This window comes from Dipteris shenzhenensis, chromosome 33 (assembly GCF_047967505.1).
Source record: "Dipteris shenzhenensis isolate YYH24624 ecotype China chromosome 33, Dip_SZ_1.0, whole genome shotgun sequence".
Taxonomy (NCBI): domain Eukaryota; kingdom Viridiplantae; phylum Streptophyta; class Polypodiopsida; order Gleicheniales; family Dipteridaceae; genus Dipteris; species Dipteris shenzhenensis.
Genome location: NC_141628.1, coordinates 32,406,102 through 32,429,244, shown reverse-complemented (window position 1 = coordinate 32,429,244; position 23,143 = coordinate 32,406,102). Strand labels below are relative to the sequence as shown.

At 42.2% G+C, this 23,143-nt stretch overlaps 1 protein-coding gene across 4 annotated transcripts in view; it reads left to right on the top strand.

Annotated features, from left to right (window-relative positions):
- Nucleotides 1–7,979: 7,979 nt before the first annotated feature.
- The window catches only part of LOC147879982 (isoprenylcysteine alpha-carbonyl methylesterase ICME-like), a 42,487-nt gene continuing 27,323 nt past the window's right edge, over nucleotides 7,980–23,143 (top strand). For 2 of the 4 annotated variants that reach the window (XM_087371523.1, XM_087371521.1), the window contains exons 1-2: nucleotides 7,980–9,020; nucleotides 9,206–9,282. In XM_087371523.1, the coding sequence (XP_087227649.1) occupies nucleotides 8,614–9,020; nucleotides 9,206–9,282 (484 nt within the window). In that variant the 5' untranslated portion in view covers nucleotides 7,980–8,613. Of the gene's footprint in view, nucleotides 9,021–9,144; nucleotides 9,283–23,143 lie in introns of all 4 variants that reach the window. The other 2 variants (XM_087371522.1, XM_087371525.1) reach the window with 2 other exon arrangements.

The window sequence follows — 23,143 nt, the reverse complement described above, 5'->3', positions numbered from 1 at the left end:
AGTGTTGAGACGCTCATTGGGGAAGGATTTCACACCTGGTCTACACAAATGAGGTGTCTCGTGATGCATCCAAAGCTTTGGAAGATTAAAAGAAGACATACCCATTGCACAAAATGAATCCTAGAAGGAAAAAGACGAATTAGCACTATCACTCATTGGTTTGCACTTGGGTCCAAACATAATTCATCATATAGACTCTAAGGATCATGCCAAAGGTGCATGGGATAAGTTGAACACAGTGTTTGGTGCAAAAGCTAAAAACCAAGAAATTCATCTTAAGATTAAATTCTATGGTTTGCACATGAGCTTCAATGAATCAATGGCACAATTTGTCAACAAGATCAAAAGCATTATGACCCAACTGGAAGGCATAAATGCAAAAGTAGAAGAAAAGGATGCACTTGCAATCCTCCTTAAAAGCATGCTTGAAGAGTACAGCGCGCTGACAACCACTTTGAAGAATCTTCCAGATCCAAAGTTTGAGGAATGTGTATCCTCTCTTCTTGAGAAAGAAAGAGAGTTGAAGGCATCGACATCAACATCTACATCAACACACAACAGCAATAATGAAAAACAAGCATTGTTCAGTAAAACATGAATGAAGTGTTACCATTGCGGAAGGATGGGTCACTATTAAAGTGACTACAAAGACTGAAGAACAAAAGTGTCACCATTGCAAGAAGCTGGGACACAAGGAAGAAGATTTTAGATTGAAGAACTAGCATGTCAACTATGTGGAGTCATCATCAAGCCATGAGCAGAATGACAAGAACATGTATTGAGAAGCAAAAGCCTTTCCACCATTAGCCCACACGTTAGTAAAACAAACTAGCACCCAGGGGAGGATTTGATCTTGTAACTCACATCTGACCACCTTGCACTAGCCAAACGATCATGGCACCAAGGGGAGGTGTTGAGATATGGTGCCATGTGCACATAGATTAGAGGCTAAGGTATGGTATAGGAATGTATTAAAGTAGCCACCCTAGGATGTGGGCTACATGATGTGAAGATGTGAATCGAGGACATCCACAAGGATAGATGTGGATTAGAGGATCCCACAAGTGTTGACTATTCTAAAGGCTCTCTATATAAGAAGCGTATCATGTATTGTTGATTATATACATTGTAATAGATTGAGTGTTTGCTACCCTATGTCTCTCTTATGGTGCTTTGATCCCCCTTGATCTCTCACTTTTACAAACTATGGCTCTTAAAAATTTTGAGAGGCAATTCTTCGTCCTTTCTGATAGCCAGAGTACTCTATTAGTCTTGAGAGATGCCAACTGTGAAGTTGCTAAAGAGTTTCAAGAGGCTTGATTATAGCTAGAAGAATAAAATAAAGCTATTGTTGTTAGTGAGAACAACTCTCCTTTATACAAGCTATCTTAGGATCAACTACAACAATCATCGTGGTTTAAAATATAAGTGGTTTAGGACTAACTAGCATGGTGGTTGTACAAGTTAAGTGATTTGAACCAATGTGATTTTTGTTTAGGGTTTAAGAGGATTTAAGATCTTCTTGACCACTTTTGGGCAGTGTCTAAGCACTTTGGGTACTTTTAGTACTGTTCTAGCACTATTTGATCAATGTTCAACACTCTTTTAGCACTATTTGACCACAATAAGTTTGTAATTTACTAACTACAACCAACATGGTGGTTTTAGGATTAACTGCAATAACTAGCACAATTGTTGTATAAGTTAAGTGATTCAGGACTAACTGTAACTAGCACGGTGGTTTCAAGATTAACTACTCTCCTTTATACAAGCTATCTTAGGATCACCTACAACAATCATCATGGTTTAAAATATAAGCAGTTTAGCACTAACTACAACTAGCATGGCGGTTGTACAAGCTCAGTGATTTCACCCAAGTGATTGTTTTTAAGGGTTTAAGAGGATTTAAGATCTTCTTGACCACTTTTTAGCACTTTTGGGCAATGTCTAAGCACTTTTGGGTACTTTTTAGCATTGTTCTACTCCTATTTGACCAATACTTAGCACTCTTTTAGCACTATTTGACTACAATAAGTTTAAGATTTACTAGATAAATGTAACTCCAACCAGCATGGTGGTTTTAGGATTAACTAGAACCATCACAATTGTTGTATAAGTTAAGTGATTGAGGATTATCTATAACCCACAGGGTGGTTTAATAAGATAAGTGGTTTAGGAATACATTTTATTGTGTCATTTTAGTCATCTACTCTAAGAGGATATACAATGATAATACATTATCTTGTACTTAGTCCTCTACTCCAAAACACCACGATGTGCTCAGCTATGTCTAAATCCATTTTGAAAAAAATCGTTCTCTTCTTTCATTCAAACGTAGCTTGCAACTAGAATTTATTAGCTAGATCCAATTAATTCCACATTATGTTTAGATCGGTTAGGGATTTGAACCTTAAGAAAAATAGAATCCAAGGGATGAATTAAATTGAGAGGAAAGACCATACACCCAAAGTTGTTTTATTATTTCATGTACATGGGGATCATCTTTTTTGAAACATTCCCAAAGCAAGAAGAGGTCTGTATGTTGATATGCACTAGAATTGTTATCAGCTTCTTATACCAATGAGCACTTTGTATCTCATCTTGTTTTTGAAATGAGTAATTTTCAGCAAAATCTATGCACTATAATTGTTATCTATTTCTTATACCAATGAACAATTTGTATCTCATCTTGTCTTTGAAATGAGTATTTTTCAAAAAAATCTATCACAAAGATAATTGTGTCATGTGGGAAATTAGCAAGGCACATCCCTTGAATTGCTTGTCTTGCAAATTGTGAAGCATATATTTTGGGGAGCCCTATAATTTGTTAGCTCCTCTTTTCCATGAGGCAAGAACATTAAACACTTGCATACTAATGTGTGCCTTAGAATATCCCCACGTAGGATCCAAAGGGATGAATCCCCCCCCTAGACTTCTTAGATTAGAGGATAGCAATGACAAACAACCAATTTTGATTGGCTCTTGACAATTGCAATAAGAACTTCATTTAAGTTTATAAATAATCATCTATTTAAGAGCCTAAATAACAAGCAATAACATATAGTGATGTAGCTTATTATCTCTTCTACATCATCATCATCATCATCAAATCTTTATTTGTAAATGTTTACTGAGCTTTTTACCTCAGCAATGATCGTGGAAAAAAAGAGGATTCTCCAAAAATCAATTGCAATCGAGCTCTCTTGGAATGCCTCTCTAGCCTAGATCTCATGACACTCTTTCTTTGGTACTGGGGCTTACTCTAAGTTGAAAATTTCTTGCTATGTTGCAATAATTGGCACCTCCAAAGAGTCTGCCTATCAATTGCAATCAAGCTCTCTTGGAACGCCTCTCCATTTGCAAAGTAGGGTGGATCTCTTTCTTTGTTATCAAGGCTTGCTCTAAGTTGAACATCTCTTGCCATGTTGCAATAATTAGCACCTCCAACAAGTTTTCCAATCAATTGTAACAAGCTCTCTTAGAACGCTTGGATCTCATGAAACTCTTTCGCCGGTATTAAGGCTTGCTCTAAATTGAGGATCTCTTGCCATGTTGCAAAAATTGGAATCTTTAAAGAGTCCTCTAATGTTAAATATGTGCATCGGTGATCTTCCTTGTCTAGGAAACCAAGATTGACACTACACTCACAATCGCATATGGCAAACAATGCCCAATCTTCTCAAAACCCCATGATGTATTGAACATCTATGGGAAGTAAATACTCCCTATTCTAACCAATGGAAGAATCTATAGTAGCACCTCTTCCACCATGGTATCTTCCCATTCAACTCTTCATGCACTTTTTGTGGATGGAATTGGATGTTCTCTATGCTCAATGATTTGCAAGCCTACTCTCTTTTGAGGCCTACCATAATTCTCTAATATAGGACGGTTCTAATTTCCCCTGATGGAACAACATTTTAAAATTCTAGTCCTCAACAACCTTCTCATACCATTCAAGAGATAGAATTTCCTTAGTGTATGCATCCACCTTTTCTTTGATATCCCAACCAGAAAGCATGTTCTTATAGCCCCTATTTGAAGATACTTTTCCTCTACATTTGATATTTTGTTTAATGTTTGGATCCCAAAATCTTGTATATTCTATGTAGTTATGTTGCCACATCACAATACAAGGGAATCCATGTACGATAATTTGATCTAGTCTTCTTACCATAATTTCACTAATATTTCCTTACTAAGTACATATTTGATCTAGTCTCCCTTCTAAATACCTTCCCCAACATTCCAACCTGGGTATTGGAGACTAGTATAAAAATTTTATGTCAAATCTTTTCATACCCACATAGCCGTTGTTTTATGGATGAAGATTGGTTTGAAGCAATGGATATACAATGGAGGGCATGAACCGATTCACACCCATAGATTTTTGACCAAAAGTAAATTTCAATGATGGTTGAATATCCGCTTGTATCTCTATCCCAAATGCATCTATAGTGAATGGATCAAAAGGAGGCTATCCTAGACAAGGCAACACACAAAGGCTTCTAGATATAGCTTCTCTCTAGGCACCTAATAACATGCATTATATAAACAAATCCTAGACTTTGTTAAGTAGGCAAGATTCTGCTTTGAGGACATTACCTCCCCAATATCTGAATGAAAAGCGTGAAATATTCATGTGAGACTCTCCAAGGGCTGGCTCTTGACTTTGTTGGAAGGAAATATGACCACAGAATAGCCAAGCAATGATAAATAACATGTCAATCTCTCTCTCTCTCTCTCTCTCTCTCACACACACACACACTTTTTTTGTGAGAATCTCTCTCTCTCTCTCTCTCTCTCTCTCTCTCTCTCTCTCACGCATACACACACCATTTCCTGACAATCAAGTTCTAGAATTGATGGTCTTTATAGGCCATTTTTTTGCATAGCATTAAAGAGTCGAAAAGCTCGTTGCTTGATTTGGTCAAAGAATAGATATACCCTTCATGGAAAAAAATTATTTGCATTATATTGGCTCAAAGAATTGTGGAAATAATAAAATAAAGGAATTAAAAAAAAGGGGCTTCTAAAAGAAAAAAGTAAGAAATGTACTGTGCTCACGTGGTTATAGGGTAAAGAATATGCCACTTGATATGCATGAATAGTCATGCTATTAGCATGTAACGAATCGAAGGTCAATAGCCAATGGATAGGTAGTTATATGTTACTTAGTCCTTGATGGAGATCTCCAAGGAATCCCAATATTTACATGGGTAAAGAGTGGAAAAGGTGATTCATGTACATAAGGGGAAATGAATCGTTCCAAAGAACCCTTCATTTTCCAAGATAACCCTTCATTTATTGGGGAGGCACTGCTATAAATACCACCTCTACTTCAAGAGGGGAGCATTGAAAAGTGTGCATACGATATTATGATTGACTGTGTAAATGGCTTCATAAGGTAAGTGGACGCTACCTCCCACCTTCTTTTCATACAAGTACTTAAAAAATGATGCATAGGGAGATGCTTATGCATTAAACCCCGCGGGCCTGTCCATGCAGTCACAAGTTGTAGTGTGGTGCATTAAATCCACCGACGGCCGAAGTACGTGGGTGCTTCTATTCCATTCTCTATGGCATGTACTGGCCTTCCATGCACAACATTGAGTCGCTGATGCAGAATTGCTGAGCGTAATGCACATAGTCGTGCCATTAATGGCACTTGCGCAGGGCAACGCACGTGGTCATGTCCACAGTATAACACGTGCGGCATGGGAGTCCCGACTCCATGGTCCCTTGGGTCCTGTGGCCTCAAGCCATGGGAGGGACATAGGCATGCATAGGTAAATAATGCAATCCGTAAAGGCCATTCGTCTAAAACAATTTTTCTTGGCCCTTTAATTTGACCTTAGGACTTTGACCTTTGGACCTTGGTACCTTTTAACTGGACCATAGGACCTTAGGAAAGTTGTCCATTTTGTCCCGTTTCAACCCCTTTATGCCTTGTGGCCCTTGGCTTTTTTTCCTTATAGCTAAGTAATGAAAAGTAACAATGAATTGAAAATGCATCGAAGCCTAATAGACTATTTGAATGATTAATAAAACACACACACACACACACAGAATTTGGTACGTTAAAGTAAGGAACAATATATAGGAGAGGTTGTTCACCCTCTGAAGAAGAATGAGATCAAGTAAAAGATTGAATTGGTAGCTTTGGTCTAGGATAGGTGATTGCTTTACCATCTTAGGAAGTATGAATCAAACAAAGAGGAAGAATAGGTCTATTGAGATCTTACACCAAAAGAAGAGAACTCTTCGTTCAAGAAGAGGGCTTGGGTGGATGTGATATTTTGGGAGGGCTTTTGGATTATTATTATTATACTGAGAGAGAGGAGATTGGGAGAGCCCACCAACCAAAAAGGATATGGAGACCTACCATGGATGGTGGAGGGAACAAGAAGGGGGCTAGGGGGAGGAGTGGGACTCTCTCTACCAATGACACACAAATGTGGTTTCCCTAGTCTCTAGTTTAAGGGATTGCTTACATTCCTAATCTAGGGACGTATTCTCATTGCGGGTTAAACACACCTAGCTAGTAGCTATTTGTAATAATTGATGTTTTTTTAGAAGTTGTTTCCCAATGTTTCATTTAAACACTTGATTACTTAAGGTATCAACATGTTGCTTAAAGTATGGTTGAAATTTAATGAGTCCCAAGTAGGTACTTTAATGGGCTATTTGCTAGAGATTTGTGCGTGCTCTTGCTCTCACCTAGGTCCACATGCCTTGTTTGCATGTATATTAATCTTTGCTATTATATTATCAAAGCTTTTTGAAGCGCAACTATGTTTACCTTTTTGAACCTCCATTTTGCTATTATATTATCAAAGCTTTTTGAACCTCCATGTTGAGAAAAGACACTCCACCTTAGTTAGAAGTGCTCGTGAGAATGGTGCTTAGCACCCTTTCCCCTCTTTATGACGTCAAGTAGTCTCTCTCTCTCTCTCTCTCTCTCTCTCTCTCTGTGTATGCGTGTGTGTGTATGTGTGTCTCCTTTTTAGCAGTGCTTTTTCAGGGCTTTTTCAGGTAGTGCTCTCTCCTTTCACGTGAGGTGCAACAAAGCAATTGTGAGGCTAGCCAATCATCTGAATGTAACTAGAGTGGGGCCTTCACAATGTTCAACGATAACGTTTTGAGCTGGAGACACACATCGCGACCCATTTTTTGGATTCTTCTTCCGTCTTGTCACCCTCGCCTACCATTCCACAGGACATGTGAATGCTGTGGCTGGTGGCCATAGATAAAGCAACCCTTTCCAAGCAAAAAAGAGTCATCCAGATGCCCGATGGTGCACACACCTAGGTGATGGTCTGGCCACCTCCCTTAATGTTCACACATGGGGTGTTGCTTTGGGCTCCAGTAGGAATATGGATCCCTAGAGGCCTTGAGGCCTGTTTCCACGTGCGCCAACATCAGTCCACCCTATAAGGGAGGTGGTAGGAGAGTGGAGTGATGACCATCAGGCCATTTGGGCCATTCAGGCCACACGTGAGAGCATATGCAAGCAACAAGGCTTGAATGAGACTGATAGGCCTCTAAGATTGGCTCCACATCGTAATCAGGCCAAGCAGCACTAGGGTGGCCAAACGAGCTTCTGTGGACTCTTTCAAGCATCGGTGTGCGGAAGGCCAACGTCATCGGCGTGAACCGAATCAGCCACGTGCTCCCACACCCAGATGTTCGCGCCGGGCATATGACTGTTTGAGCATTTGGGTGCCTGAATTTCCATGCTGAAAGAGGTCCACGTGTCAAGGACGTGTCTCTCTTTTGAGGCAACATAGATATAAATGTTATTAAGTTAATCTCAAAGTTAAAGTTAATCTCAGAATTCAAACTGAGATTGCTCTGTTGCTTATAGCATAGCATTTTCTGTCGCTCATCATCTTCCTCCATCGATTTTGCTCCTGCATCACAATCGATTTTGCTCCTGCTTCGATTTTCAGGATCGAAATCCATCGATTTTGCTCCTGCATCACAATCGATTTTGCTCCTGCTTCGATTTTCAGGATCGAAATCCATCGATTTTTGCTCCTGCATCGATTTTCTGGATCGCAATCCATCGATTTTGCTCCTACACCGCAATCGATTTTGCTCGACGCGGCTTTCCATTCGCCTCACAGAAGGTTTTCACCGGATCATCATCCTCATCATCCCCTTCCCACAGCTTTCCTTGATCTGCATTCGATCGTCGATCTTGAGCGCGTCCTAGCTTGATCACAAATCAGGTTGATTTTACTCAATATTCCGCAATTCCATCATGTGAAGCTCTGGCGCAATTCTAGCATCCCTTTCCATGCGCAATCCAAACTCAGTCTTCCCTGCATTCGTGCCTTTTTTTTCTCAATTCACAGGGTGCTTCCTACATGATTTACGGTTTTTGTAATTTGACATAGAAGCCGATTCGGCAAAATTGGATGATTTACTTCTCCACGGCAGCGGTCTCAGTAATGCTCTCTCCGGCCGCAACACTTGTGCTTCGATCGAGTTTTTGATGGTCGACTATAAATCTTTCTAGCCATGGGAAATAGCGACCAGATCAAGTTATAAATATGCCAAACGGGAAGCAGGAAACAGCAACGCGTGCCGACTGCAATTGCATTCGATATGCATATCAATAGCAAGGAAAGCGTTGGAGAATCAAGACCTGCGATTGCTAGGATTAACAATTCGAAAGAGGAAGGTACAACTTACACGGAGGCGAATGCTGTCGACGAAATTATTGATATGAATAAGCTCCATCAGTCCCGTGCTACGCACTTCAGAGAGAATTTAAACAAGGACGTGACTCTTTCTCGTCACGCCTTTGTCGACACTGGATCAGATGTATTGCAGCGTGCTTTCCTTGAGAAAAGGCCTCTCTTGGCAGATGTCCGCCCACGCAGATGTCGTACCGAAAGCGACATGCCGCGTTTTTCAGAGCGGCAACATTCAATCAGGGAAGACATTGGCCACGCTGCTGCAGAAACCTACCTAGTCACACAGCTGACTTTGACTCTGTTAAAATACCTTGGGTAAGATACTATATCTTGCCTTTTTCATCTCTAAGATACCATCGAGTAGGATTAATATTCTCCTTTCCTTCATGTCAAATTTTCAAGTGTTCTCCGCTTCATTGTCGTTATTTGCTGCTCACAGAGCATTGTCATCCAGCGAGTGCTACGGTTGCTTGTTTATAGTGGCTTGCTGTGGTCTACAGCGTAGGCTATCGATGGATGACTAAGTTTGCAGCACTTGCCCTTTATGCTTGTTTCCTCATGCCCGGATTCCTTCAAGGTTTGCTTTTCCTATGCACCTTACTTTTCAACATTGAGGTTCGTTTCTGAAGTAGAAAGATTCATTTCAAGCTTCTTTGCAGAACATGAAACGCATATGTATAGGTGACAAAAGCACAGAACTGTATTGAACCACACATAGGTATGTAGGAGTAAGCTGTTGGGTCACCCTCCCTAAAAGCTACCATAGGTTAATAGTCCTCCTTGAAGCTTCTCTAATCGTGGCGTTTTAGCTTTGATTTCGTTACTACAAGATATCACGCCATGCTTTATGTCTGCAAACAGTCTCTCCATTTTAACGTTTATGTGTTCAGAAAATTTGGGTTGACGTCATTGTTGCTGATAGGACTATGCATGCCAAGCTTTATGCTGTGCAAACAGAATCTGTTTATTTGAAACCTTGGTATGCCAAGAAGGAATGTGTGTTGCTGCAAAGCACGTATAGACTTTGACCTAGCTCAAAAATTTGGTGCTCTACAATATGCAGCATCCATCCACCAGCTCCAGTATGCCAATACCTTCGGAAGCATTGATCCTTTTCCAACTAACTATAAAGCCAACGTGAAAAGGGCTATTGACAAGCTAGATTCTATCTTTGTGCATTGATCTACACTGTGCTATCATTATGTTTTGATACTAAAGCAGGTTTGTTGAAGATTAAGTGCTTGTACACATAAGCATCTTGAGGATGCTAACTAAACATTGCTGGAAATCAAGTCCTATCAAAGACTATTCCCACATCAACAGAGCGAGTTTTTTTAAAGCAAGTACACCATGGAGAATCTAAGTGGGATAGAGACTCCATTATGCCATCCCCAGTGTATTCAACTGGTTCCCAGTAATTAGGTATAAACAGGGTGCATCATAATGACATTTAGCCTCTTTAGAGAAAATGCATGACCCTTGCTCAGCATGAGCAAATGCAGATATTGGCTTGAAGTTTCATGAAAACAAAAGCTTGGAATGTGCTTTCAATATTTTGCCTCAAAGCTGGTTAAAGTGGGGCGTCATCAAGATGTTAGTAGTAAATATTATTTGGTTTGTAGCTGTCTGCAAATAAAAGCCTCATTGCTAATGCTAGAAATCTCCAATTTTTACTCGATGAATAGGCCTTGCCCCTACGTTACCATCATATTGGCCTAGAAGGATGAAGAAATGTGCTGCTGTTACAAGCCTCTCTCCAAAGAGAATATTTTTTCCTAGTGACGAGGATTCTGACAGTGATTCGGATGATGAAAACAAGAAAAAGAACCAAAGGAGAAAGAAGGAGGCGGCAAAGAAAGAAAAAAAGGAAAAGGCGAAAGTGAAGAAAGAGAAGTTGAGGTCTAAGAAGGCTTCAACATCTAGCGATGCTGAGAAGCTTGTGGAGCAAAAACTCCAGAGTTTGGGAATGACGAAGTATCACCCACAGTTCTAGTGTGGCATCTGCATGAACAATTACCCAACGGAGGTAATGCCCGTGCAAATCAGGGACAAGCACTGCTATGGACTTCGGCACTGGAGCAAATGCGGTAGCAATCGGCGCGAATGCAGCAAAGGCTGCTCAACAACAGCAATAGTAGGAGCAGCAAGGTAATTGGAACCAAGTGAGACATTGGAACCAGCAAAGAAATTAGAAACATAATAGAGGCGGATGGGACCCAAATGCCAAGGAATGCGGTTATTGCTAGGTGTCATAAGGCCACAGACCGGGACCAAATTGCCCGTTGTGGGTGAAGCACCGCTTGGAGAGGGGTTTGGCGATCACAAGATATCCACCTCGGAACCCTTAGCAAAACCCAAGCAACCGCAATCACCACCAACGTGAATGCAGTACTTATACAGGAACTGTCAAATCCTATGCAGCGCAGGCGGTCATTTCCTGTGGAGAATCAGCATTACGACCCGCATGATCTGTGTGATTGCTTGGGATGTATGCTCATCGAGGTCATCCCGGAGTGTTCAGAAAAGGTCGATGTTTTGGCCGTGACAAGATCCAAGGCTTTGGTAAAGGAGAAGTCATCTGAGGAGAAGGAAACAAAAGACAAGCAACTTCATTGGAAAGATCAGGAAGAGGTATGTACATCAGCATTGAAGGAGATATAGAAGATGTAGGCTCAAGAGGCGAAGATTCCTGTCTAGCAGCCGAAGGAGAAATTCAGTGGGACGGCAAGTCCGATGGGTGATCCGACAAAAAGTCCAACATCAAATCTGACCAATAAGTCCAACATGAAGTCCGAAGATCGGAATTCGGAAATAGGAAGTAGGAAGCTGAGTGAGGACATTCTCTCCTACCTTATCTCTGATTAGCATAGTTCTTCATTTTGGCTTGGGCCTGGGCCATGCTAATTTCACCATGCAACCAAGAAAAACCTCATCTTTAGGTGGGACAGGTTGAGGTAATATGAGAAAAAGAGAGTGACCAAGTTCACTGCACTTTTTTGAAATCTTTTATTCAGATTTAGGGGAAGGAGTGACAAAGATGGGACAGGTTGAGGTAATATGAGAAAAAGAGAGTGACAGAGTTCATGCCAATTTTTTGAAAACTTTTCTTGGAATTTAGGGGAAGGGGTGACAAAGATAGGCTTGTTGAGTATATAACAAGTCTCAAGCCAAGTGTTCGTTGTGAGCTTGGGTTTGAGAACATTTGATAAGCCTCCACCTAAAGTCCTTCCATTCCTTTAAAGTCTTCTAAAAGGGAAACATTTTAGATCTCCATCTGGGAGAGGACAAGTCAGAGTTGTAAATATAACAGCAACGAAAGACACTTCCAAACCTTATGTTTCGATGCCATCAATGCCAAAAGGCGACAAAGAAAAATAGATTTTAGAAAAGAAGGTAGCAGCTGTTCGTTCATTTTATGAGTGTCCAACATTGCTTGGAAATCTATATAGGTCTAAATCCATATAGAGCAAGGAACCCATCATGATGGGGCATGTACTTCTTAAAGTGTTGATGCAAAACCTAGTTTAGCTATTCATGCAATCTAGTCGATTGATACTTGGTCTAGATAACCTTTTTATGGTTTATGGGTTTTTTAGTCGGCTAAGGATTGTCATTTTTCTTGATAACAGTTGTAATTAGGATCTACCACCGCTCATCTTCAACTGGTCGTTTCACTTACTTGCTATAAAAGCTGATTGCATGTTGGCCTGCTTGTATGTGATCGATCATTGCACTTTTTCATTGGGTTATGGCTGACTGCGAGTATTCCTTGGGGTGACAGCTTGATGATTTTAACAGGCCTATCATATATAGCCAATGAGTTGTCTTCAACACTATAATAGAGCTGCAGTTTATTTTATTCAATTTCAGACATGATACTCTCATCGAATTGCAAGAAACGATTACCTCACCTCTGAACCTTGAAGTGGTAAAGAGGGAAGGTCAGAACGAGAATTTACCTCAGTGGCTAAAGAGATGAACTTAAGACGTCATCAGCATTGCTAGGTGAGATTTTTTCAAGACCTGTGATCATGGACTGATGTGTTAAGATCACATAGAGAGGTTCCTTTGGAAAACCTCTCAGATGATACTTTGAGAAAACCAGCTTTTCTCAATCCTAAGGATTGAGTTCTTCAAGAAGAAATGGAATATCTAAGCCATGTAGTCTTTTCCAAGGGGGTCACGGTGGATCCCAAGAAGACTCACATCTAAGACCGGCCTACTTCAAAGAATATTCGTGGGCATGTGTAGGTGCTTGACAGATGTATAGCCTTAGTATCTTTGTATTCTTTGCATCTAGACCTCTGGTTGTCAGAATGGTGCTTATGGGGAAGCGTGTTTCCGAGGATTTATTTAATTTAAACAAGACATTTATAACTGTGAATTTATACCACACACACATCATTCATCTCACATATTCTTATAACTGAAAATAAATGAGAATACAGAAAAAGCAAGGCCGCGTGGGGTGCAAATGAGGATCACCCCCTACCAGAGCTCAAGCACCTGGCATATTTCTGCATTCCAGTAATGCTGAATCTTAATACAATGGTATTCTAGAATTAATGACGGAACCTTCGAAGTCCTAGGAGAACAAACTATTAAAACCATTCCTTTGTAACTGTAAGAGCGGATCACAATGTTTCAACAAATAGGACAACAAAAGTAAATGAGGTCTATGTAGCCAGGATGTGGAGAAAGCCATGGAATCTCTGTCAAGTGCAAAAACTCAGGCTATGAACGGGCTGAAGTTGAAGTTTTCATACATCCTTCATCGTACTCTCATGAAGACACTGTCATACTCACTTCCCACGTTAGAAGAGTTAGGAATCCAATCCCAAAAATAAAAAACCTCAATCTTAGTTCAGCAATGAAAGCGTCAATCAAGAAGCAGCCAAATGGTGTCAAAATCCAAGACTATCAACCCAACAGTGATGACCACAAGGCAAAATGGGAGCAGTATTTGTCATTGGTTGAGTTTGCCTACAACAATACAGTGCATACTTCTAACATGAAAAGCTCTATTTGAAATTGTGGAAGGAAACAAAAAAGTTTCGCCCATTTTGCACACCAAAGATAAAATCTTTGAAATCAAGATTGCTCTCTAGAGGACTCAAGAAAAGAAAAATAGAGCAGCTGACCGACATTGTCGTGAATTATATTCAAAGAAGATGATTTGGGTTCTCTTGCGCTTTAAGGAAGCACGGCTGAAAACTAAGAGGGGCAAAGACAGGCTGTATATTAAGCTTTCTATGAGATATTATGGTCTCTTTCAGATTTCGGAAAAGATCAATGACGTAGCTTACAGGCTGAAGCTCCTGAATCACTGGAAGATTCACAGTGCGTTCCATGTGAGTCTCTTGAAAGTGTTTTAGGGAGATGTGCCCGAAGATATGCCGCATGCATAATAGCCTGAAGTTGAAGAATCGGATGGAATCTTGGTTTTGGAACCAATTTTGGCACACAAGGAATGAAAGATAAGAGGTAGAGTTATCTGCCGCTATCTGGTTAAATTCAGAAATTATATAGCAATAAATGCGAAGTGGATGGAGGAGGGTCAACTGGCAGATTCACCTCAGTTGTTGCAGCCATACCTAGAGGCATTTCAGCTTGAGACGACTTCGGTTGGGGCTTATTCAGGCTCAACAGAGCATATGTCTGGAGCATTGCGTGGTGCTCAAGAGGGGGGTAGTACCTACAATCCCTTGGTTCAGGCTGCTCTTGATATCTAGAGGTTGCTTGGTGACACTGTATGTCTCACCCAAGGTACCGATTGTTGACGGTATATCTGCCATGAGACATTTGGATCAGTGTACTTACTACTTGTCACTGTAAGATTCTACACACACTTTTTTTTTTAGTGAAACCAGTGACTATAAAATTAGCATAAAATCAATGTACATGACATTAGACTCCAAAAGTGAGCCTAATGGAAGCACTCAAAAACAGTGAGAAAACACTTCAAGGCTAGTAGCATCCAAATCCCTCACAGCATAACTATCTACACACACGCTTTTTTTTAGTAAAATCTAGTGCAGTGTATTTATATTCTCATAAATTTACAAGATGGGAAGTCTCCAAAATGGAGAGTATCCCAAAGATCAGAAACATAAAAAGAAAAGCTCTATGCAAGAAGCATGTATATCACCCTTATGGCAGGCATCATATAAGGATTGCCGCAATGAGGCTCAGAAAGATTCATATGACTTGTGAATCTGCCGACCCAAGTATGCCAAATTATGCTCACTCCAGATTGTCCAAAGAGCCCAATATCTCACCCATGAGAGAAATAGTGAGTATTGTGAAGGGCCTGAAGAGGGAAGAAGAGCAAGAGGGAGAGAGTGAGAGAGAGTGAGAACTCAAGTGTGCGGGTGTGAAGTGATGAGCCACACCACAAAACTCATTAGTTTTATTAGGATTAGGTTTTATCCTATGACTGTCTTAAGACAGTCATAGATGTCTTAACTTTAATAAAGGGGTGGCAATGTGCCTTTACCCCAACAACCTCCCACCTAAAGGCCAATGTGCCTAAAGGGGAGAAAAGAATAAAAATTACAGCAATATACAGTTACTGTATACAGGACCATAAAATAAGAATGGTCTCATCCTAATCCCATGATGTGGCGGCAATGTGCAAACCGCTCAGTAGGCAAGCTCTTAGTGAGCAAATCTGCAGGATTATCATCAGTATGCACTTTCACAAGGTCAAGTCGCTTGTCTTCCAGTACCTCCCTGATGAAATGATATTTCACATCTATGTGCTTAGTCTTCTGATGAAAGACCGGATTCTTTGCCAACATGATAGCACTCTGACTATCACAATGCAAAACCGGCATATCTCCTGTAATGCCCAAGTCTCCCACCAGCCGAGTAAGCCATATTGCTTCCTTGCAAGCCTCAGTGGCTGCAACATATTCAGCTTCAGTAGTTGACAGTGCAATGCATTTCTGCAACCGAGACACCCATGATATAGCACCTCCTGCAAATGTGAAAATATAACCGGTAGTAGACTTCCGGTTATCTGCATTCCTTGCATAGTCTGAATCTGTAAAACCATGCACCAATGCATCCTGCCTACCATAGCATATGCACAAGTCTTTGGTACCCTTGAGATACCTCAAGACACCTTTCACTGCTTCCCAGTGCCTCTTGCCTGGATTTGCCATATACTTGCTGATGACTCCCACCGCAAAAGCAATATCCGGACGAGTGGCAACCATGGCATACATCAAAGATCCAACTGCAGATGCATACGGAACCTTGGCCATTTCAGCCTTATCATCATCTGATCTGGGGCTGTCCTTACTGCTGAGTTTTAAATGTGGAGGCAACGGGGTACTAATAGACTTCCCCCCCTCCATTTTAAAGCGCTGCAGTACTTTGTCAATGTACTCTTTCTGTGACAGAAACAAAAGTCCCTTGGACCTGTCACGAGTAATCCTCATGCCAAGAATATGATTTGCATCACCCAAGTCTTTCATGTCAAAAGACTTATGCAGTTGTTTCTTCAAAGCACTAATCTCATGCTGAGATTTACTGGCAATAAGCATGTCATCCACATATAGAATGAGTAGCATCAAACTGCCATCCTTTGCCCGTTTGGTGTACAGGCAATGATCGGTCTCACACCTATGATACCCTTGGGACTGCATGAAGGCATCAAACTTCTTGTACCATTCTCTTGGCGCCTGCTTGAGTCCATACAAGCTCCTCTTGAGCTTACACACAAGCTGCTCTTTCCCTTTAATAGCATATCCCTCTGGCTGACTCATATAGATCTCATCATGGAGATCTCCGTGAAGAAAAGCTGTCTTCACATCCATCTGACATAAATCCATGTCGTCATGAGCAACAAGAGCTAACACTGCTCTCAAAGTAGTCATCTTAACTACAGGGGAAAAGATCTCATCAAAGTCAATGCCCTTCTCCTGCTTAAATCCCTTGGCAACCAATCTGGCCTTATACCTCGGTAAAGCATTTGAATCCACTTTGACTTTGTAAACCCACTTGCATGGCAAAACCTTTCTGCCCGCAGGTAACTGCACCAAGTCCCATGTATCATTTTGAAGTAGGGAGTCCATTTCTGACTGCATGGCTTTCTCCCACTTCTTTTTCTCTGTTCTTCCCATAGCTTCCTTGAAGCTGGAAGGCTCACCACAATCTGTCAGCATGATAACATCAGCCACATTATTGGCTCCTGGAACAAACCTGGCAGGAGGCCGTTGTACACGGGTGCTCCTCCTAACAAAATGTTCCGGATTAGGCTGCTGTCCAGCCTGTTCTTCATGCATGACGGGTGGTTGTACCACCATATCTGGCTGTTCTACAGCCCCATCTGCTGGCATATCCAGTGGTGCATCATTGGCAAAATTATCTGGCTGATTTTCAGCATGTATACCCTCTTGAACAGGGTTATCTGCAGCAGCCTGCTGCTGCATATAAATGGGCATTCTTTGCTGTCCAACATCATCATAAATAACCCTCCTGTATTCCACAGGTTGCACGGGTTCCTTGTGTACACTATCCTCTTTAAAGATGACATCATTGCTGCGTATAATCTTCCGTTTAACGGGATCCCATAACCTGTACCCCATTTCACCTTCGTCACCATAACCCATAAAGATGCATCTGATAGACTTTGGATCCAGTTTGGTGCGAAGTTCTTTGCGTACATGAGCAAAGCACTCGCAGCCAAATACACGTAAGTGCTTATATGAAGGTGGCTTGCCAGACCACACCTCCTCTGGCACTTTCAACTCCAAAGCCTTGTTTGGCGACCTGTTAATAATGTGAACTGCTGTTTGCACGGCTTCTGCCCAAAAGCCATGGGGTAATGCAACATAAGACAACATACATCGAACCTTCTCCTGAATAGTTCGATTCATCCGCTCACTTGCACCATTTTGAGATGCATTATGAGGGGCTGTGAGTTCCTGTTTGATGCCCTTAGCTTGGCAAAACTGCACAAAAGCATGTGACACATACTCACCCCCATTATCGGATCTGAGGCATTTCAGCCTGCGACCTGTCCGATTCTCAACCTGAGCGACAAACTTCTTGAAAGCATCTAAGGCATCCCCCTTATGCTTCAAGAAATAGACCCACACTTTGCGTGTGGCATCATCAATGAAAGTAATAAAATATTTTGCAACCCCTAGTGATAACTGTGGCATTTCACACAAATCAGTGTGCACTAGATCAAGTGGTGCTCTATTCTGGGGAGTTCTCCTCTTATGAGGAGTCATAGAATGCTTGCCAAATATGCAATGATCACAAGTAGGCAAATCTGAAAAAGAAAGAGACGGCAGATGACCCAAACGTGACAGTTCTTGCATTCCTTTAACAGACATGTGTCCCAACCGGCTATGCCACAATGAAACCTTTGGCAGCTCGGTTATGGCAACAACATGATTACCCACACTGGAAACATAAAGAGGGTACAAGGTATCACTCTTAAAACCCTCAGCCACTACAGCCTGGCCATCAGTAATCATCCATTTGGAATCCCCAAATGTGGTGTGGTAACCACTGTCATCCAATAAGCCAGTGCTAATCAGATTTTTCTTGATTTGCGGCACATGGCGGACACCATCAAGCATGAATATGCGTCCATCAGGAAATACTATCTGTATACTGCCAATCCCTGCAATCTGACATGCATAGTTGTTCCCAAGATGAACAACTCCATTAGTACCTGTGTAGGAAGTAAACCACTCCCTATGAGGAGTAACATGAAAAGAAGCACCTGAATCCAAGAGCCAGGTGTGCATGTCATGGCCATCAGTAACCAAAGCATGTGCTATTACAGCAGAAGAGCATAAAACATCATGTATGTCACTGTCACTGTCCTCTGCTGCAACATTCACTGCATCCAAATCATCTGCCTTGGCCTTGCCTTTGCCTTTGCTTCCATTGCCTGCATCCTTTGTTTCAGCCTTCTTGGCTTTCTGATCCCGTATGAACTTGAAGCACTTAGACTTCACATGTCCCTTCTTGCCACAATAAAAGCATTCAATATCCTTTTTGCCACGGGACTGACTGCGGGATTTGGACTTACTAGCAGATCTCCCCTTCTGCTGAGTCCTGCCTCTATCCTGTACCTGCAAGGCATTTGAAGACTTGCTGCTCGCATTATTCTTCCTGCTCATCTCCTCCATAAGGAGAGAGCTCTCTACATCAGCATAAATAAGAGTGACATTCGAATTTGACAGGGTGGTCTTGAAAGTGTCCCAACTCTCAGGGAGGGTACACAGCAAGAAAGTAGCCTTGAACTCCTCATCAAGATTCAATCCCTGTGCAATCAGCTGTGTAAAGATGGCATTGAACTCACTCAAGTGTGAGGTCATAGCTGTACCTTCCTTCATGCGAAGATCAACCAGCTTCTTCAACCAATAAACCTTACTGGCTGAGCTCTTTTGAGCATACAATTCTTCTAGCCTTTGCCATAGACCATAAGAGGTCTTTTCAGCCTGAACATTGAACACAAGAGTGTCAGAAATAGTGAGCATGATAGCTGCCCTTGCGGACAAATCAAGCTCTTCCCAGTCATCAGCTGCCATGTCAGATGGCTTGACACCCTTCACCCTTATGGGCTTAGAAATCTTCTTTAATAGAAGTACATTCAAGCACTGTTCTGCCCATAATGCATAATTGTGTGCTCCTTCCAGTTTCTTTATGTTCAAAATTGAAGAATCACTTCCCCCTGATGCCATATCAGATAAGGAAAGTATCTGACTCACTGGAGGTAAAAAAGACTGAATAAAAAATTCTGATTTCTCAAAAAAAAAAAACCTGCTCTATCAAGAGCCAAGAGCACTCACAATAGTGCTGTTTTTTACTGTCAGGAAAATCTGCAGCAAAACAGTAAATGTCCCTGCAAAAACTGCACCTTCTGACACACTGTACCGTGCTCAAAGAGGCATAAACAGTAATCTCAGAATGCTGCAGCTGCTCAACAAGTGCTTAACAGTGCATAATCAGCTGACAAGGCACAAACACTGCTGTAAACACTGCTGTACTGGCTGTACTGATCACTTCTCCCACCTCAGATGAGGTATTGCACTGAGTTAATATGCATAAACCACTTGGCAAACACCCAAAAAAAAATGACACTTCAGCCTGTCACAAAACCTGCAACAGAAAATGGGATAAATCCCAAGCAATCACCCTTCTGCCAAGGGGATAAAATGCATCTGAAGATCTCTGTCGGTGACCCAAGTGCAATCAAACAAAATCTGGGCAGAAGCCCCTTGATCTGACACCTGAACCAAGTGAAAAACACCTCAATACTGAGGTAGTATGCAATATGAAAGTCTCTCTGACAAAATCAACCAACAGTGTAATGCATATACTGTCCTGTGTAGAAATGACATACACAGATCCCAACGTACAAACACTCAATGAGGAACCTTTTGAGCACTGTCAACGATGGACAGTTAGGGACCGAGTAAACTCGATGCGCCCTGGCCAAGTGTGGCTCAACTGAGGTTCTCTGAGTGTTGCACAAGAAATGTGACCTGCAAGAAAATGTCACCTCGACAGTGCGGAAATCGAGGCAAATGTGTGCTCTCTGGCACCACACTACCTCAAGGCATACAAAGCATCAACTGCCAGGCAAAAGCCCTATGATCTGCTCACCCGGAAACTGAGATTCAAGCCCAGTAAAAGCATAAAAGTCCTCTGCAAAATCAAGGCATTTCCTTCACGAAAAATAGATAACTGTGCAATCAACCACACACTGTGGTTCTCTTCTCCTCAAGCACGAGGTAAATGAAGGTACTTGCTGTACTTTCATGAAAGCACAGTTCTGTGAACTGAAAGATGATCCTGAATCAAGAGCAGAGAGCTCTTTTTCCTTCTTTTCTTCCCACAAAAAAAACTGTCTGCTGTACTTGATGTACCTTCACAGTGTACGGAATCCCAGAAGAGAGAAGAGAAAAAAAAATCTCGACGATCTCCCTGATGCAGCTCCCTGTACCTGCGGGGTGTAGTTCCGTACGGATGTACGGCTCTTGTATGGAGTCCGTACAACAGGTACGGATGTCCGTACCTGAGCGCGCGCTGCGCGCTCTGGTTCCGCGCAGCCTGGTGCAGTGCACAGGCTGCCCCTGCGCAGGCTAGCAGCTAGCAGCTGCTATACTTGCCCGCGCTCAGCTCTAGACCCGCGCCTGCGCCCGCGCCAGCTCCCGTGCCTGCGCTCGATGCCCGCGCCCGCGCCCGTGCCCTGATCCGTGCCCGCGCTCGATGCCCGCGCCCGCGATGCAATGCTGTCGCTGCTCGAAGCCCGTCCGTACGGCTGTACGGACGACGTACGTCCGTACGGCGCTGCTGCTTGCTGGCTAGGTAGAGGTCGAGGGGTAAGGTGGCTGGGCAAGGGTAGGGGGGAAAGGTGGCTCTGATACCAGTTGAAGGGCCTGAAGAGGGAAGACGAGCAAGAGGGAGAGAGTGAGAGAGAGTGAGAACTCAAGTGTGCGGGTGTGAAGTGATGAGCCACACCACAAAACTCATTAGTTTTATTAGGATTAGGTTTTATCCTATGACTGTCTTAAGACAGTCATAGATGTCTTAACTTTAATAAAGGGGTGGCAATGTGTCTTTACCCCAACATATTGAGACAAAGACCTCATAAATCTGCCAAATAACCAAAAGTGTTTCCCAAATCTGTGACTCCGGAAACGGAGCCGAAGATGATCTGAAATTCTCCCAAGGAGGTTCCTAGAACCGGGGCAGTGCCAAAGCAAATGAGGGACAGTCTCTGAAGGAGCCTGACATCGTAAACATGTGGATGGTGCAATGTGACGTTTGGCAAGTGTGATTCCCACTGACAATGTGCCTGTCATGCATCTCCAAAGAAAAAGTCTTTGTTTCAAAGGCATTTTACACTTCCATAATATCCGGAGATTCTTCCGCCACCATGAGAGGGGCTTCCTGATATGCCACAGAGTAAATCCATGGAGCAGGCTGAAGAAGCATGTAGGCTTTGATGGAGGTCAAGGCAGGCAGAGGAACAGGATGAGAGCATGTAGCAGAGGGTTGCAATTGCCAATCCATAAGCCTGTCTGTGCCAGCCACAGGAGGAACAGGTAGAAAAGGAAGTAACAAATCAGCAATTTTCTTCCATATCGACCTATGATGCATTCCCAATGCATAGGAAGCAGTGGCCTGAGGAAAAGATAAGACATAGCCCTGATCATCTACCACATCATTGATGTATCTAATTCCCAATTTCATGAGATTATATGCCCGAACAGGTTTCTGTAAAGCAAGTGGAATGTCAAAGATGGCACTCCAATGAATACTTTCTTTCCTCATTGAGTTTGTCCTCGAGCGATTATCGGGAGCCCATTTGACCTTAGAAAGTACTTGTTTCCAATCAAGTATCAGAGCAGTAGAGAAAGGACAGCCAGCTATCTTTCCTACAAATCTCCCAATGACAACCTCCCAATGATCAGTAGTCCAATGGCCATAAGCAGATGTCCTCATGTTGACACACATGGATGCTATCATACAAGTCCATGGCTATTGTTGACGGAAAAAAGTATGGAGCATAGTCGCCTTCCTTGCAAGTACATGATATCTTATATTGAGAACATTAAGTCCACCATGCATCCTAGGAGAGCACACCATTTCCATCTTCATCAGTCTCAATGCTTTCACAACAGTTTTTGTCCTCCATAACAGCTCCATAGCTTGAGACATAAAGGCTGAAATATCTCTGGAGAACCAATGTAGCAAAGGCAAAAAGAACTGAACATAGGATCTACACACACACACACACACACACACGATGCATGCATATCACCCTCATGGCAGGCATCATATAAAGATTGCCGCAATGAGGCTCTAAAAGATTCATATGACTTTTGAAACTGGCGGCCCAAGTATGCCAAATTGTGCTCTTCCCAGATTGTCCAAAGAGCCCAATATCTCACCCATGAGAGAAAGAGTGAGTATTGAGATAAAGGCCTTCTAAATCTGCCAAATAGCCAAAAATGTTTCCCAAATATGTGACTCGGGAAACGGAGGCGAAGAAGATCTGAAATTTTCCCAAGGAGATTCCGAGTAGACGAGCAATGCCAAAGCAAATGAGGGACAGTCTCTGAAGGAACGTGACACCGTAAACAGGTGGGTGGTGTAATGTGACGTTTGGCAAGTGTGATTCCCACTGACAATGTGCCGGTCATGCATCTCCAAAGAAAGAGTCTTTGTTTCAAAGGCATTCTACACCTCCATAATAGTCGGAGATTCTTCCGCCACCATGAAAGGGGCTGCCTGATATGCCATAGAGTATTAGCATATTGATGAATCCAAGGGGCAGGTTGAAGAAGCTTGTAGACTTTGATGGAGGTCAAAACAGGCAGAGGTATAGGACGAGAGCATGTAGCAGAGGGGAACAATTGCCAATCCATTAGCTTGTCTGTGGGGAATAGGTAGAAATG